The sequence below is a fragment of the Ascaphus truei genome, chromosome 23 (genome assembly GCF_040206685.1).
Source record: "Ascaphus truei isolate aAscTru1 chromosome 23, aAscTru1.hap1, whole genome shotgun sequence".
In the NCBI taxonomy this organism is placed as follows: Eukaryota; Metazoa; Chordata; class Amphibia; order Anura; family Ascaphidae; genus Ascaphus; species Ascaphus truei.
In genome coordinates this window covers 2024719-2043492 of record NC_134505.1, presented here as the reverse complement: position 1 = coordinate 2043492, position 18774 = coordinate 2024719, and the positions used below count along the sequence as shown (strand labels likewise).

At 51.1% G+C, this 18774-nt stretch overlaps 1 protein-coding gene across 1 annotated transcript in view; it reads left to right on the top strand.

Moving 5' to 3' along the window:
* Positions 1 to 496: 496 nt before the first annotated feature.
* Positions 497 to 18774, top strand: part of LOC142473043 (retinoic acid receptor alpha-A-like) — a 36762-nt gene continuing 18484 nt past the window's right edge. Inside the window, 4 exon segments of the mRNA XM_075580195.1 lie at positions 497 to 1118; positions 14365 to 14513; positions 14667 to 14812; positions 17237 to 17396. Of these exon segments, the coding sequence (XP_075436310.1) occupies positions 833 to 1118; positions 14365 to 14513; positions 14667 to 14812; positions 17237 to 17396 (741 nt within the window). The 5' untranslated portion in view covers positions 497 to 832.

Genomic DNA, 18774 nt, shown 5'->3' with positions numbered 1-18774 from the left:
AGATCCCCCCCACACCCTAAAAGGACTGTGCGCCCAGGATCCCCCCCCTGACCCCAAACACAGGCTCCCCACGGATCCCAGATCCCCCCCCCCCTGTGTAAGGAGATCCGCTCCTCCGCAGGGATTTCAGGATCCCACATCCTAAAGGAATCCCCTGATCCTAAAAGGACATCCCTGCTCCCAACTAAGGGGGGGATTTCCTCATCGCAAGGCTGGCACCTGTTCTACATTAGGGGGGGATTTCCCCTTCTTCCCGATCATCGCCAGATCTGGGGGTTTCAAGGACGTTCCATCCATGAGGATTACAAGCCCCCCCCCCCTTCCCAAAACAGGAATTCGCCGTCGTAAGGGATTCCATCCTAAATAAGACACCCACCCCCTCCCTTCCCCATCAGAATGCAGGCGACCCTTGTAATCCTTTAAAACCCCCCCCTCACTCCCCTTCTGATCCAGTGGATTCCCCAAAAACCCTACACACGGATCCGTCTCCCCAAAAGGACACCTATAAAAGAGCGGAAGGGGGGCCCTGCGGAAGGAGACCCCTATATACACGGTACACACTGCAGGAATTGGAAACCCCCCCATTGCAGTTATCTCCCCTGTGGGGGGCGGGGGGGGGATGACGGGTAGGGTTTTCGGCATGGACGCTTCACAGAGGGTGACCCTTGACTGAATCCAGTTAGTAGGGTTTTAACATTTTAAATTGGCCATCTCCCCCAACCCCCCCCCCCCCCCAACCCCCCCAACCCCCATCCATGGGGTGAAGGCAAAGTCTCCCAGGAACTGCCCCGGGCTCATCTCATTTGCCCCCCTTGACTTGGAAACCCCCTTTATGGATCTGTCCCGGAATAACCCCCGTTACCCACCGTACTCCATCCCGATCTTTATCTTTTTCGTTCTTTTTTTTAATTACCACCCCTCCCCCCCCCCCATGGTTCTTTTGGGGTGATTTTGTAGGATGTACGAGAGCGTCGATGTCCCGGCGTTCAGTGCCAGCCCCAGCCGGTACCACATGATGGATTTTTATAACCAGAACCGGGCCTGCTTGTTGCAGGAGAAGAGCGTCTACCCATACGGGCCGCCCCTCCGGAACCAGCCCTGGGGCCACCCCAGCAACTGTACGTAACCCCATTTGTTTTGGGGGGGTTTGCGAGACGCGGGGCGCTGTGGGTTGGGTCAAAACTTTCCATGTTGTTCCCCCCGGTAGCCTACTGTCAAATATTGTTTTGGGGCAACGCCGGGCCATCTGTGGGGGGCTGCCGGGCCATCTGTGGGGGGCCGCCGGGCCATCTGTGGGGGGCTGCCGGGCCATCTGTGGGGGGCAACGCCGGGCCATCTGTGGGGGGCCGCCGGGCCATCTGTGGGGGGCAACGCCGGGCCATCTGTGGGGGGCCGCCGGGCCATCTGTGGGGGGCCGCCGGGCCATCTGTGGGGGGCCGCCGGGCCATCTGTGGGGGGCAACGCCGGGCCACCTGTGGGGGGCCGCCGGGCCATCTGTGGGGGGCCGCCGGGCCATCTGTGGGGGGCCGCCGGGCCATCTGTGGGGGGCCGCCGAGCCGTTTGTGTGGGGGGCCGCCGGGCCATCTGTGGGGGGCCGCCGAGCCGTTTGTGTGGGGGGCCGCCGAGCCATCTGTGGGGGGCCGCCGGGCCATCTGTGGGGGGCCGCCGAGCCATTTGTGTGGGGGGCTCGCCGAGCCGTTTGTGTGGGGGCCGCCGAGCCGTTTGTGTGGGGGGCTCGCCGAGCCGTTTGTGTGGGGGGCTCGCCGAGCCGTTTGTGTGGGGGGCCGCCCGAGCCGTTTGTGTGGGGGGCCGCCGAGCCGTTTGTGTGGGGGGCCCGCGTCTGGCTGGCTTACCAGTTGATAACCCGGCATAGATCAGGGGGTCGCGAGGTACAGGTAGTAATCAGCCCGCCCAACGCGGCACTGCCCCCCCCCCCCCCAGCACTGCCCCCCCCCCCCGGCACTGCCCCCCCCCGGCACTGCCCCCCCCCCGGCAACTGCCCCCCCCCCCCGGCACTGCCCCCCCACCCCCCCCCCCCCCCCCCCCCCCGCACTGCCCCCCCCCCGGCACTGCCCGGCCTGCCCCCCCGGCACTGCCCCCCCCGGCACTTTTTCTTGGACTGCAGCAAATTAATACTCTCTAGTACTCCAATACTACTCCTGTTCCTTGGCTCTGGTAAAGTCATACTCTCTGGGCTGTAGTAAAATAATGTTTTTCCATGAATACTCCTTTCCCAAAATAATACTCTGGGGCTCAGGCTACAGGGAAATAATACTCTGGGGCTCAGGCTACAGGGAAATAATACTCTGGGGCTCAGGCTACAGGGAAATAATACTCTGGGGCCCGGGTTATAGTGAAATAATACTCTGGGGCCCGGGTTATAGTGAATAATACTCTGGGGCCCGGGTTATAGTGAAATAATATACATGAAATTCCTAGGCCTTACACGCCAACCATACCCTAACACGCCAGCCTTACACGCCAACCATACCCTACACGCCAGCCTTACACGCCAACCATACCCTAACACACCAGCCTTACACGCCAACCATACCCTAACACACCAGCCTTACACGCCAACCATACCCTAACACGCCAGCCTTACACGCCAACCATACCCTAACACGCCAGCCTTACACGCCAACCATACCCTAACACGCCAGCCTTACACGCCAACCATACCCTAACACACCAGCCTTACACGCCAGCCATACCCTAACACGCCAGTCTTACACGCCAACCATACCCTAACACGCAGCCTTACACGCCAACCATACCCTAACACGCCAGCCTTACACGCCAACCATACCCTAACACGCCAGCCTTACACGCCACCATACCGTAACACGTTCAGCCTTACATGCCAACCATACACTAGCACGCCGGCATTACATTCCAACCATACCCTAACACGCCAACCATACCCTAACACGCCAACCATACCCTAACACGCCAGCCTTACACGCCAACCCATACCCTAACATGCCAGCCTTACACGCCAACCATACCCTAACACGCCAGACTTACATGCCAACCATACCCTAACACGCCAACCTTACATGCCAACCATACCCTATCACGCCGGCCTTACACGCCAACCATACCCTAACATGCCAGCCTTACACGCCAACCATACCCCTAACACGCCAGACTTACATGCCAACCATACCCTAACACGCCAGCCTTACATGCAACCATACCCTATCACGCCGGCCTTACACGCCAACCATACCCTAACATGCCAGCCTTACACGCCAACCATACCCTAACACACAGCCTTACACGCCAACCATACCCTAAGACGCCAGTCTTACACGCCAACCATACCCTAACACGTCAGCCTTACACGCCAACCATACCCTAACACGCCAGCCTTACACGCCAACCATACTCTGACACGCCAGCCTTACACGCCAACCAATACCCTAACACGCCAGCCTTACATGCCAACCATGCCCTAACACGCCAGCCTTACACGCCAACCATACCCTAACACGCCAACCTTACATGCCAACCATACCCTAACACACCAGCCTTACACGCCAACCATACCCTAACACGCCAGCCTTACACGCCAACCATACCCTAACACGCCAGCCTTACACGCCAACCATACCGTAACACGCCAGCCTTACATGCCAACCATACACTAGCACGCCGGCATTACATTCCAACCATACCCTAACACGCCAACCATACCCTAACACGCCAACCATACCCTAACACGCCAGCCTTACACGCCAACCATACCCTAACATGCCAGCCTTACACGCCAACCATACCCTAACACGCCGGACTTACATGCCAACCATACCCTAACACGCCAGCCTTACATGCCAACCATACCCTATCACGCCGGCCTTACACGCCCAACCATACCCTAACATGCCAGCCTTACACGCCAACCATACCCTAACACGCCAGCCTTACACGCCAACCATACCCTAACACGCCAGTCTTACACGCCAACCATACCCTAACACGCCAGCCTTACACGCCAACCATACCCTAACACGCCAGCCTTACATGCCAACCATACCCTAACACGCCAGCCTTACATGCCAACCATGCCCTAACACGCCAGCCTTACACGCCAACCATACCCTAACACGCCAACCTTACATGCCAACCATACCCTAACACGCCAGCCTTACACGCCAACCATACCCTAACACGCCAGCCTTACACGCCAACCATACCCTAACACCCCAGGCCTTACATGCCAACCATACCCTAACACGCCAGCCTTACACGCCAACCATACGTAACACGCCAGCCTTACATGCCAACCATACACTAGCACGCCGGCATTACATTCCAACCATACCCTAACACGCCAACCATACCCTAACACGCCAACCATACCCTAACACGCCAACCATACCCTAACACGCCAGCCTTACACGCCAACCATACCCTAACATGCCAGCCTTACACACCAACCATACCCTAACACGCCAACCATACCCTAACACGCCAACCATACCCTAACACGCCAGCCTTACACGCCAACCATACCCTAACATGCCAGCCTTACACGCCAACCATACCCTAACACGCCGGACTTACATGCCAACCATACCCTAACACGCCAGCCTTACATGCCAACCATACCCTAACACGCCAGCCTTACATGCCAACCATACCCTAACACGCCAGCCTTACATGCCAACCATACCCTAACACGCCAGCCTTACATGCCAACCATACCCTAACACGCCAGCCTTACATGCCAGCCTAACCCCAACATGCCAGCCTAACCCCAACATGCCAGCCTAACCCCGACATGCCAGCCTAACCCCGACACGCCAGCCTAACCCCAACATGCCAGCCTAACCCCAACACGCCAGCCCTAACATGCCAGTCGGATAGCCAGAGGTGCTGCAGATGTTACATGGCTGAGTGCTATGTGAGTGCAGGGAGGCTCAGGGCGATCTGGTGTCTCTCACCTAAAAGGATGCGTGGGTCAGATAGCAGCAGCAGAGCGAGCATCCACTTCTTATCTCCCCGCTTATCTGCTTCGTGGTTAGGAGGGGGAAGGGGTGGGAGGGACAGGGCCCAGCTGTGTGTAAGGGGCTCCTTATCCCATATAAACAACCCTACAAACCTGTCTGTCAGCCTCATTGTCTGCAAATTGCTACACTCACACCCTCACTCACACCCTCACTCTCACCCGCACTCAGACCCGCACTCACTCAGACCCGCACTCACTCAGACTCTGCGCGTTATTATATCTCTGCGTGTTATTATATCTCTCTGCGCGTTATTATATCTCTCTGCGTGTTATTATCTCTCTCTGCGTGTTATTATATCTCTCTGCGTGTTATTATATCTCTCTGCGTGTTATTATATCTCTCTGCGTGTTATTATATCTCTCTGCGTGTTATTATATCTCTGTGTGTTATTATATCTCTCTGCGTGTTATTATATCTCTGTGTGTTATTATATCTCTCTGCGTGTTATTATATCTCTCTGCGTGTTATTATATCTCTCTGCGCGTTATTATCTCTCTCTGCGTGTAATTATATCTCTCTGCGTGTTATTATATCTCTCTGCGTGTTATTATATCTCTCTGCGCGTTATTATATCTCTGCGCGTTATTATATCTCTCTGCGTGTTATTATATCTCTCTGCGTGTTATTATATCTCTCTGCGCGTTATTATCTCTCTCTGCGTGTTATTATATCTCTCTGCGTGTTATTATATCTCTCTCTGCGTGTTATTATATCTCTCTCTGCGTGTTATTATATCTCTCTGCGCGTTATTATATCTCTCTGCGCGTTATTATATCTCTCTCTGCGTGTTATTATATCTCTCTCTGCGTGTTATTATATCTCTCTGCGCGTTATTATATCTCTCTGCGTGTTATTATATCTCTCTGCGTGTTATTATATCTCTGCGTGTTATTATATCTCTCTCTGCGTGTTATTATATCTCTCTGCGTGTTATTATATCTCTGCGCGTTATTATATCTCTCTGCGTGTTATTATATCTCTCTGCGTGTTATTATATATCTCTGCGTGTTATTATATCTCTCTGCGCGTTATTATATCTCTCTGCGTGTTATTATACCTCTCTGCGTGTTATTATACCTCTCTGCGTGTTATTATATCTCTGCGCGTTATTATATCTCTCTGTGTGTTATTATATCTCTCTGCGTGTTATTATATCTCTCTGCGTGTTATTATATCTCTCTGCATGTTATTATATCTCTCTGCGTGTTATTATACCTCTCTGCGTGTTATTATATATCTCTGCGTGTTATTATATCTCTCTGCGTGTTATTATACCGCTCTGCGTGTTATTATATATCTCTGCGTGTTATTATATCTCTCTGCATGTTATTATATCTCTCTGCGTGTTATTATACCTCTCTGCGTGTTATTATATCTCTGCGCGTTATTATATCTCTCTGCGTGTTATTATATCTCTCTGCGTGTTATTATATCTCTCTGCGTGTTATTATACCTCTCTGCGTGTTATTATATCTCTCTGCGTGTTATTATATCTCTCTGCGTGTTATTATATCTCTCTGCGTGTTATTATACCTCTCTGCGTGTTATTATATCTCTGCGCGTTATTATATCTCTCTGTGTGTTATTATATCTCTCAGCGTGTTATTATATCTCTCTGCGTGTTATTATATCTCTCTGCGTGTTATTATATCTCTCTGCGTGTTATTATATCTCTCTGCGTGTTATTATATCTCTCTGCGTGTTATTATACCTCTCTGCGTGTTATTATATCTCTCTGCGTGTTATTATACCGCTCTGCGCGTTATTATATCTCTGCGTGTTATTATATCTCTCTGCGTGTTATTATATCTCTGCGTGTTATTATATCTCTGCGTGTTATTATATCTCTCTGCGTGTTATAAAACCGCTCTGCGTGTTATTATATCGCTCTGCGTGTTATTATATCTCTCTGCGTGTTATTATACCTCTCTGCGTGTTATTATATCTCTCTGCGTGTTATTATATCTCTCTGCGTGTTATTATACCTCTCTGCGTGTTATTATATCTCTCTGCGTGTTATTATATCTCTCTGCGTGTTATTATATCTCTCTGCGTGTTATTATATCTCTGTGTGTTATTATATCTCTGCGCGTTATTATATATCTCTCTGCGCGTTATTATATCTCTCTGCGTGTTATTATATCTCTGCGTGTTATTATATCTCTCTGCGTGTTATTATATCTCTCTGCGCGTTATTATATCTCTCTGCGCGTTATTATATCTCTCTGCGCGTTATTATATCTCTCTGCGCGTTATTATATCTCTCTGCGTGTTATTATATCTCTCTGCGTGTTATTATATCTCTCTGCGCGTTATTATATCTCTCTGCGCGTTATTATATCTCTCTGCGCGTTATTATATCTCTGTGTGTTATTATATCTCTCTGCGTGTTATTATATCTCTCTGCGCGTTATTATATCTCTCTGCGCGTTATTATATCTCTCTGCGCGTTATTATATCTCTCTGCGCGTTATTATATCTCTCTGCGTGTTATTATATCTCTCTGCGCGTTATTATATCTCTCTGCGCGTTATTATATCTCTCTGCGTGTTATTATATCTCTCTGCGTGTTATTATATCTCTCTGCGTGTTATTATATCTCTCTGCGCGTTATTATATCTCTCTGCGCGTTATTATATCTCTCTGCGTGTTATTATCTCTCTCTGCGTGTTATTATATCTCTCTGCGCGTTATTATATCTCTGTGTGTTATTATATCTCTCTGCGCGTTATTATCTCTCTCTGCGCGTTATTATATCTCTCTGCGTGTTATTATATCTCTCTGCGTGTTATTATATCTCTCTGCGCGTTATTATATCTCTCTGCGCGTTATTATATCTCTCTGCGCGTTATTATATCTCTGTGTGTTATTATATCTCTGTGCGTGTTATTATATCTCTCTGCGCGTTATTATATCTCTCTGCGTGTTATTATATCTCTCTGCGTGTTATTATATCTCTCTGCGCGTGTTATTATATCTCTCTGCGTGTTATTATATCTCTCTGCGCGTTATTATATCTCTCTGCGCGTTATTATATCTCTCTGCGTGTTATTATATCTCTCTGCGCGTTATTATATCTCTCTGCGCGTTATTATATCTCTCTGCGCGTTATTATCTCTCTCTGCGTGTTATTATATCTCTCTGCGCGTTATTATATCTCTCTGCGCGTTATTATATCTCTCTGCGCGTTATTATATCTCTGCGCGTTATTATATCTCTCTGCGTGTTATTATATCTCTGCGCGTTATTATATCGCTGTATAATTATGCAGAGTATCTATACACTGATAATGATCACGCCTTGCACAGATATAATTCAGTGTATAGATACTCTGCATCATTATACAGCGCGGCGTGTTGATATATCGGGTTGGAGGAGGGGGTGGGGGACACACAGGTGACCTATGTCTCTGTGGGTTGGAGATTAGAGATGAATTAGGAGCAGTTAATGGCTTTGCTAAAATGCTTGGAGTCCTGTAAGGACAGCAGCCTGATAACCCCCTCCTGTGTGTGTGTGTCTGTGTGTGTCTGTGTGTGTGTGTCTGTGTGTGTGTGTCTGTGTCTGTGTGTGGGAGGGGGGGGGGGCTGGTGCTGTGTGTGGGAGGGGACGCGCTGGTATGTGGGGGTGGGGGGGCTGGTGGTGTGTGTGTGTGTGTGTGTGTGTGTGTGTGTGTGTGTGTGTGTGTGTGTGTGCTGGTGCTGTACACACATACATACACACAAAATATTGTGAGCCCCTTAGGATTTTCAAATATTTCAAGCTTAAAATGTTATTAGATCTTAATGGAAGTCCTAATAACAGATACAGAACAGATACAGATAACCTGATCACACAAGCGACACAAAAACGTGAGACTTTTCCAGCATTTATTTATACAAAGGATTCATCGTTTAATCTCCACGTGTGAGGCAGTCTGTGACCCTATAGATTCAACGCCTGGTGGCGCCGCCCTGAGCAGCAATGACATCAGATAAGCGAGTCCTGTAACTGCCGGTCCGTCTCTCACATCGGGTCTGAGGGGTTTGGGCCCATTCCTCCTTACAGAACCGCTTCAGCTCGGTGACATGTGAGGGCTTCCTTGCAGGGACAGCTCGCTGCAGCTCCTGGCACCGCATTTCCATGGGGTTTAGGTCCGGGCTGTGACTAGGGGGTCCGGGCTGTGACTAGGGGGTCCGGGCTGTGACTAGGGGGTCCGGGCTGTGACTAGGGGGTCCGGGCTGTGACTAGGGGGTCCGGGCTGTGACTGGGGGGTCCGGGCTGTGACTGGGGGGTCCGGGCTGTGACTGGGGGTTCCGGGCTGTGACTAGGGGGTCCGGGCTGTGACTGGGGGGTCCGGGCTGTGACTGGGGGGTCCGGGCTGTGACTAGGGGGTCCGGGCTGTGACTAGGCCCGTTCTAACACGCGGAATGTCTTCTGCAGCCGTTCTGTTCTAGATCTGCTTGTATGTTTGGGATCAGTGTCCGGCTGCATGTCCCACTTTCCCTTCAGCTTCAGCGCGGGGACGGACGCTTGACAGTTTCCTCTAGAATCTTCTGATACAATGCAGAATTCATGGTTGTGTCAATGATGACCAGGCGTCCGGGTCCTGAGGCAAAAAAGCAGCCCCAAACCGTCACGCTCCCGCCGCCGTCTCGCTCCCGCCTCCGTCACACTCCCACCACCATGCCCGACGGTTGGGATGAGGTTGTTCTGTTCGAACGCCGTTTATTTTTCGCCAAACATAACGTTTCTTATTGAGGCCAAAAAGTTCTACCTTTCACCCGTCTGTCCAGAGAACATTGTTCCAGAACTCTTGGGGATCATTCTATGTTCTCTTTGGTGAACTACAGACGGGCAGCAATGTTCTTATGAGAGAGCAGTGGTTTCCTCCTGGCCGTCCTTCCATGAACACCGTCCTTGGTCAGCCTTTTTCTGATGGCTGAGCCATGAACACTCGCATTAGCCGAGGCGAGAGTGGCCGGCCGATCCTTGGGCGTTACTCTGGGCTTCTTGGGGACTTCCTGGATCATTTGCCGGTTTGTTCTTGGAGAGATTGTGGTAGGACGACCGCTCCTTGGTTGAGTGACTGAGGTCTTCAACTTTCTCCATTTGTCTGACATTGGATTTGGTGGATCCCCAAATTCGTAGACATGGTTTTGTAACCCTTTCCAGACTGATGAGCATCAATAACGGCTTTCCTGAGATTTCTTTTGATCGTGGCACGCTGTGTTTCCTCACACCTGTATGGTGAAGACCAACCTATTTATTTATAAAACATGTCTTACCAGGAAGTAATACACTGAGAGTTACCTCTCTTTTTCAAGTATGTCCTGGGCACAGAGTTATAATGACAAATACACGGTTACATTAAGTGAACAGGGTTATACATTATGTATAAAGACATTGCATGAACATTTTAACATATTTTATCTTTTAGGCGTATGTAACAGTTACAGATAATATATATTATAGGCGTATGTAACGGTTACAGATAATATATGTTATAGGCGTATGTAACAGTTACAGATAATATATGTTATAGGCGTGTGTAACAGTTACAGATAATATATATTATAGGCGTATGTAACAGTTACAGATAATATATGTTATAGGCGTATGTAACAGTTACAGATAATATATATTATAGGCGTATGTAACAGTTACAGATAATATATATTATAGGCGTATGTAACAGTTACAGATAATATATATTATAGGCGTATATAACAGTTACAGATAATATATATTATAGGCGTATGTAACAGTTACAGATAATATATGTTATAGGCGTATGTAACAGTTACAGATAATATATATTATAGGCGTATGTAACAGTTACAGATAATATATATTATAGGCGTATGTAACAGTTACAGATAATATATATTATAGGCGTATGTGACAGTTACAGATAATATATATTATGGGCGTATGTGACAGTTACAGATAATATATATTATAGGCGTATGTAACAGTTACAGATAATATATATTATGGGCGTATGTAACAGTTACAGATAATATATATTATGGGCGTATGTAACAGTTACAGACCAGATTAAAATGTGAGACAGCTTTAGCTATGAAAGAACTTAGCCTGGTGGCGGCTGTGAGAGTCTCCGGCAGACTGTTCCAGTTTTGGGGTGCACGGAAGGAGAAGGAGGAGCGGCCGGATACTTTGTTGAGCCTTGGGACCATGAACAGTCTTTTGGAGTCTGATCTCAGGTGATGGGTGCTGCATGTGGTAGGGGTGAGGAGCTTGTTCAGGTAGCTGGGTAGCTTGCCCAGAAAGTATTTGAGGGTGAGACAGGAAAGGTGAACTTTGCGCCTAGACTCTAGTGATGACCAATCTAGTTCTTTGAGCATTTCGCAGAGATGTGTGCTGTAGTTGCATTGGAGGGCAAATCATCATATTACGTTTTGGAGGGTGTCTAGTTTACTAAGGTGGGTTTGGGGTGCCGAGCCGTATACTATGTCTCCATAGCCTATAATTGACATTAGCACCTGCTGTGCGATACGCTTTCTGACCAGCAGACTTAGGCTGGGGCCATGGTGCCTTCTGGATTTTGTGGTTTGTAGGGTCGAGCCAATTGAAGTTGAAATCCCCAAGAACTAGCAGCTCACGCTTCTCATTCAGAGAGGAAATGGAGCCCAGAAACTGGCTGATATCAGCCAGGGATTGTAGAGGGGCTTTAGGGGGGCGGTAGATGCCAGCAAGCAAGATGGGCTTAGAAAAGGGGAGACACATTTTGCCAATTAGGATTTTAAAAGAGGGTGGGCTTGGGGGGCCATTAAGCAGTGTAAATTGTAAGGTGTCTGCAATATAAAATAACACCCCTCCTCCTCTCTTTGACCTATCTCTCCTAAAAATGGAGTATCCCTGAATGGCGATATTTGCATCAGGGGTTTTAGAGGATAGCATACTGGACACCTAACAAGCTCCTATTGAACCCCCAAAATGACCACAACATATATATAAGCATATGAGTGTCACAGAGGAGTGCTACTGAGCATGGCAATATATACTTAAAACCAGAGACAGAACATAAAACACAGACAAAGCTCAGTTTTTAGCACATCCAGTGAGACTCATACACGGTACAGTGCCTAAATATATATGTATAAATATCTAATAAGTAAAATGGTCTTTTAGTTTGACATTTTTGGCCAAAATTGTTGTAAGCCCCTGAGCCAACGCCAAGGCAGACCACATATCAGGGGTCCCTAACGCTAATATAAATTCTTTAAAAATGTCAAACTAAAAGACCATTTTACTTATTAGATATTTATACATATATATTTAGGCACTGTACCGTGTATGAGTCTCACTGGATGTGCTAAAAACTGAGCTTTGTCTGTGTTTTATGTTCTGTCTCTGGTTTTAAGTATATATTGCCATGCTCAGTAGCACTCCTCTGTGACACTCATATGCTTATATATATGTTGTGGTCATTTTGGGGGTTCAATAGGAGCTTGTTAGGTGTCCAGTATGCTATCCTCTAAAACCCCTGATGCAAATATCGCCATTCAGGGATACTCCATTTTTAGGAGAGATAGGTCAAAGAGAGGAGGAGGGGTGTTATTTTATATTGCAGACACCTTACAATTTACACTGCTTAATGGCCGTACCCCTGCTGATCTCGGCGTACCCCTGCTGATCTCGGCGTACCCCTGCTGATGTCGGCGTACCCCTGCTGATGTCGGCGTACCCCTGCTGATGTCGGCGTACCCCTGCTGATGTCGGCGTACCCCTGCTGATGTCGGCGTACCCCTGCTGATCTCGGCGTACCCCTGCTGATGTCGGCGTACCCCTGCTGATCTCGGCGTACCCCTGCTGATCTCGGCGTACCCCTGCTGATGTCGGCAGGTGACAATGGATCAGCACTGCTTGTTTTTAATATCTTTGTGTGCGTTTGGTACCATCTTTTCTAACATATAAGTTGAAACTATGGGCCGCGCTCTCTCTCCCGACCGCTGAACGAGTCAGTGGATTCTCCGAGTGTCTCTAAGCGTCTCGTGATCTCGTCGCCCAATGTGCGTTTCGCTTGATGCTTCTTGCGTGTGTGTATATCTATATACTGTAGCTGTGATGTTATATTGGTGGGGTGGGGGGCACAGGGAGAGATAGCTGTGATGTTATATTGGGGGGGGGGCACAGGGAGAGATAGCTGTGATGTTATATTGGTGGGATGGGGGGCACAGGGAGAGATAGCTGTGATGTTATATTGGGGGGGTGGGCACAGGGAGAGATAGCTGTGATGTTATATTGGTGGGGGGGGCACAGGGAGAGATAGCTGTGATGTTATATTGGTGAGATGGGGGGCACAGGGAGAGATAGCTGTGATGTTATATTGGTGGGGTGGGGGGCACAGGGAGAGATAGCTGTGATGTTATATTGGTGGGGTGGGGGGCACAGGGAGAGATAGCTGTGATGTTATATTGGTGGGGTGGGGGGCACAGGGAGAGATAGCTGTGATGTTATATTGGTGGGGTGGGGGGCACAGGGAGAGATAGCTGTGATGTTATATTGGTGGGGTGGGGGGCACAGGGAGAGATAGCTGTGATGTTATATTGGTGGGGTGGGGGGCACAGGGAGAGATAGCTGTGATGTTATATTGGTGGGGGGGGGGCACAGGGAGAGATAGCTGTGATGTTATATTGGTGGGGGGGGCACAGGGAGAGATAGCTGTGATGTTATATTGGGGGGGGGTGGGCACAGGGAGAGATTGCTGTGATGTTATATTGGGGGGGGGGGGTGGGCACAGGGAGAGATAGCTGTGATGCTATATTGGTGGGGGGTGGGCACAGGGAGAGATAGCTGTGATGTTATATTGGGGGGGGGGCACAGGGAGAGATAGCTGTGATGCTATATTGGGGGGGGGGGCACAGGGAGAGATAGCTGTGATGTTATATTGGGGGGGGCACAGGGAGAGATAGCTGTGATGTTATATTGGGGGGGGGGCACAGGGAGAGATAGCTGTGATGTTATATTGGGGGGGGGGCACAGGGAGAGATAGCTGTGATGTTATATTGGGGGGGGGGGCACAGGGAGAGATGGCTGTGATGTTATATTGGTGGGATGGGGGGCACAGGGAGAGATAGCTGTGATGTTATATTGGTGGGGTGGGGGGCACAGGGAGAGATAGCTGTGATGTTATATTGGGGGGGGGGGCACAGGGAGAGATAGCTGTGATGTTATATTGGGGGGGGGCACAGGGTGAGATAGCTGCACGATATAACATCACAGCTATCTCTCACCCCCCGAGGATTATAATACCCCAGCTATCTCTGTGTGTGTGGCCCCTGTTATATTGGGGGGTTCATCTCCATAACGCTCCCCTCTCTCTCTCCCCCCCCCCCCGCCCCTCTAGCGATAGAGACGCAGAGTACCAGCTCCGAGGAGATCGTTCCCAGCCCCCCCTCACCACCGCCCCTCCCCCGGATCTACAAACCCTGCTTCGTGTGTCAGGACAAGAGTTCGGGGTATCACTATGGGGTCAGCGCCTGCGAGGGGTGCAAGGTACGTACAAACCGCCCTCTTCCCCCCCCCCCCGCGGAGGGGGGGGGGCATCGACCCGCCGGTAGTTCAGCTATTCCAATGCTGCAGGGATCAGGGCAGAGGGACGCGCGTGTAAACGGCCAGGCGTGCTCTTGACGTGTGGCGTTCCCGCAGGGTTTTTTCCGGCGCAGTATACAGAAGAACATGGTGTACACGTGTCACCGGGACAAGAACTGCATCATCAACAAGGTGACGCGGAACCGCTGCCAGTACTGCCGGCTCCAGAAGTGCTTCGAGGTCGGGATGTCCAAAGAATGTGAGTAACAGCGCCGCCCCCTCCCCCCGCGCGCGCGAGGTGTAACTGTGCGGAGTATCACAGCGGGTCATGGACAAACTGACCGGATCACTTTAACCCATTAACCACGTCCCTGTCATTAGGTCACTTTGCCCCTACGTGGGACTGACCCTTTAACCCATTAATCACGCCCCCGTCATTAGGTCACTTTGCCCCTACGTGGGACTGCCCCTTTAACCCATTAAACGCGCCCCTGTCGTTAGGTCACTTTGCCCCTACGTGGGACTGCCCCTTTAACCCATTAAACGCGCCCCTGTCGTTAGGTCACTTTGCCCCTACGTGGGACTGCCCCTTTAACCCATTAAACACGTCCCTGTCGTTAGGTCACTTTGCCCCTACGTGGGACTGACCCTTTAACCCATTAAACACGTCCCGGTCATTAGGTCACTTTGCCCCTACGTGGGACTGCCCCTTTAACCCATTAAACACGTCCCTGTCGTTAGGTCACTTTGCCCCTACGTGGGACTGACCCTTTAACCCATTAAACACGTCCCTGTCATTAGGTCACTTTGCCCCTACGTGGGACTGACCCTTTAACCCATTAAACACGTCCCTGTCATTAGGTCACTTTGCCCCTACGTGGGACTGACCCTTTAACCCATTAAACACGTCCCTGTCATTAGGTCACTTTGCCCCTACGTGGGACTGACCCTTTAACCCATTAAACACGTCCCGGTCATTAGGTCACTTTGCCCCTACGTGGGACTGTCCCTTTAACCCATTAAACACGCCCCTGTCATTAGGTCACTTTGCCCCTACGTGGGACTGACCCTTTAACCCATTAAACACGTCCCGGTCATTAGGTCACTTTGCCCTACGTGGGACTGACTCTGTAAAAGTGGTTCATGACGAGCACAGAAGTACTGGGGTGAAGAGCTTACAATCTAATGAGTAATGGATGCACCTGTGAATGTTCGCCCAATGTCACAGCAGAAGTAGTCACTACATCTCCCACTTCAGAGGACAGCGTCTTGCTTAGTCCCCTCTCCCAGCCTGGCTGTCTGCTGGTCCCCACCAGCTGTGCCCCTCCTCGCCCCCCCCCCCCCCCTACCCCGGCAGCCAGTGATGGATATCCGACCACAGCTGTGATATATACACCCCCCCTCTCCTTCCCCCCCCCCCCCCCTCCCTCTCCCCTCAAATAGACTGGTCACAGACAGACAGGAATTCACATACTGCTGTGTGTGTGTGTGTGTGTGTGTGTGTGTGTGTGTGTGTGTGTGTGTGTGTGTGTGTATACACACACACACACACTCTGTATATGTATGTATATATAAGAATATGCAATATAACATCTAAGAGTTGTATGATATATACATATATATACACACACACACACACACACACACACATTCTATAGATTATACACTTGGACACACACACTTTTATATATCAAGAAGAAAGTGGCACAGCGCACCAGATGTGAATATCCAAATGATTTGTATTAACACACACACACACACACACACACACACACACACACACACACACACACACACACACACACACACACACACACATCCAAATGATTGTATTAACACACACACACACACACACACACATCCAAATGATTGTATTAACACACACACACACACACACACACACATCCAAATGATTGTATTAACACACACACACACATCCAAATGATTGTATTAACACACACAACGGGTATCAGTAAGTTACAGTTAAGATGTGATATGCTACAGCTGGCAGCGCCTTCCCCCAACGCGTTCCGCACGTTCTGCGTGCTTCTCGCTCTATCTTTAATGCGCGTTACGCCTAAACGTCTGCCGGCCTGGCCTCTCTGGGGGCAGCCGCTGGGTGCGTGTTATATCGACACGCGTAGATTATTCACACATGTATAGATTATATACACCCCCACGCACACGCATAGGTTCACACATGCACACACAGATGATGTCAATATGCACGTATAGATTACACACACGCACTTATAGCATACACACACTGGCGTGTAGATGTCTCCCACGCACGTATGGATAACACACACATTCCGCACACGCATGCACAGATTACGCGTACAGATTGCACGCATGCATAGATTACACACGTGTGTATAGATTACAGATTATAGAACGCGGACACGTGTAGATTGCACGCACGTATATCGTACACGTGCGTGCACGTATAGATTACACGCACGTGCAGATTATATACACGCTGACACACACGCAAGGCGTGGGTATTGATTTATTGATGTGTATATGTGTCTCTGTGTACCCACACGTACACGGATATATAGTACATGTGAGCTGTCTCTTTCTGTGTATAAGTGACATGTAACCTGTTCTCTTGCTGGCGTGTGACTGTAACTCCCCGGCCCCCCCAGGTAGTATTAACCCCTGGTATCCTGCTCCTCCCCGTGCAGCCGTAAGAATGACCGCAACAAGAAGAAGAAGGAGACCCTGAAACCGGAGGCACCCGAGAGTTACGTGCTCAGCCCGGAGACGGAGGATCTCATCGAGAAAGTGCGCAAAGCTCACCAAGAGACATTCCCCGCCCTGTGCCAGCTGGGCAAGTACACTACAGTGAGTGCTCCCCCCCCCCGCCCTGTGCCAGCTGGGCAAGTACACTACAGTGAGTGCTCCCCCACCCCCCCCCCGCCCGCCCTGTGCCAGCTGGGCAAGTACACTACAGTGAGTGCTCCCCCCCCCCCCCCCCGCCCTGTGCCAGCTGGGCAAGTACACTACAGTGAGTGCTCCCCCCCCCCGCCCTGTGCCAGCGGGGCAAGTACACTACAGTGAGTGCTCCCCCCCCCGCCCTGTGCCAGCGGGGCAAGTACACTACAGTGAGTGCTCCCCCCCCCCCCCGCCCTGTGCCAGCGGGGCAAGTACACTACAGTGAGTGCTCCCCCCCCCCCTGCTCTGTGCCAGCTGGGCAAGTACACTACAGTGAGTGCCCCCGCCCTGTGCCAGCGGGGCAAGTACACTACAGTGAGTGCTCCCCCTCCCCCCGCCCTGTGCCAGCTGGGCAAGTACACTACAGTGAGTGCCGCCCCCGCCCTGTGCCAGCGGGGCAAGTACACTACAGTGAGTGCCCCCCCCCCCGCCCTGTGCCAGCGGGGCAAGTACACTACAGTGAGTGCCCCCCCGCCCTGTGCCAGCTGGGCAAGTACACTACAGTGAGTGCCGCCCCCCCCCGCCCTGTGCCAGCTGGGCAAGTACACTACAGTGAGTGCTCCCCCCCCGCCCTGTGCCAGCTGGGCAAGTACACTACAGTGAGTGCGCTCCACCCCCCCCCCCGCCCTGTGCCAGCTGGGCAAGTACACTACAGTGAGTGCTCCCCCCCCCGCCCTGTGCCAGCTGGGCAAGTACACTACAGTGAGTGCGCTCACCCCCCCCCGCCCTGTGCCAGCGGGGCAAGTACACTACAGTGAGTGCCCCCCCCCCGCCCTGTGCCAGCTGGGCAAGTACACTACAGTGAGTGCTCCCCCCCCCCCGCCCTGTGCCAGCTGGGCAAGTACACTACAGTGAGTGCTCCCCCCCCGCCCGCCCTGTGCCAGCGGGGCAAGTACACTACAGTGAGTGCTCCCCCCCCCCCGCCCTGTGCCAGCGGGGCATGTACACTACAGTGAGTGCTCCCCCCCCCCCCGCCCTGTGCCAGCTGGGCAAGTACACTACAGTGAGTGCCCCCCCCCCCCCCGCCCTGTGCCAGCTGGGCAAGTACACTACAGTGAGTGCCCCCCCCCCCTGTGCCAGCGGGGCAAGTACACTACAGTGAGTGCTCCCCCCCCCCCCTGTGTCAGCGGGGCAAGTACACTACAGTGAGTGCTCCACCCCCCCCCCCCCCCGCCCTGTGCCAGCGGGGCAAGTACACTACAGTGAGTGCTCCCCCCCCCGCCCTGTGCCAGCTGGCAAGTACACTACAGTGAGTGCTCCCCCCCCCCCCCGCCCTGTGCCAGCGGGC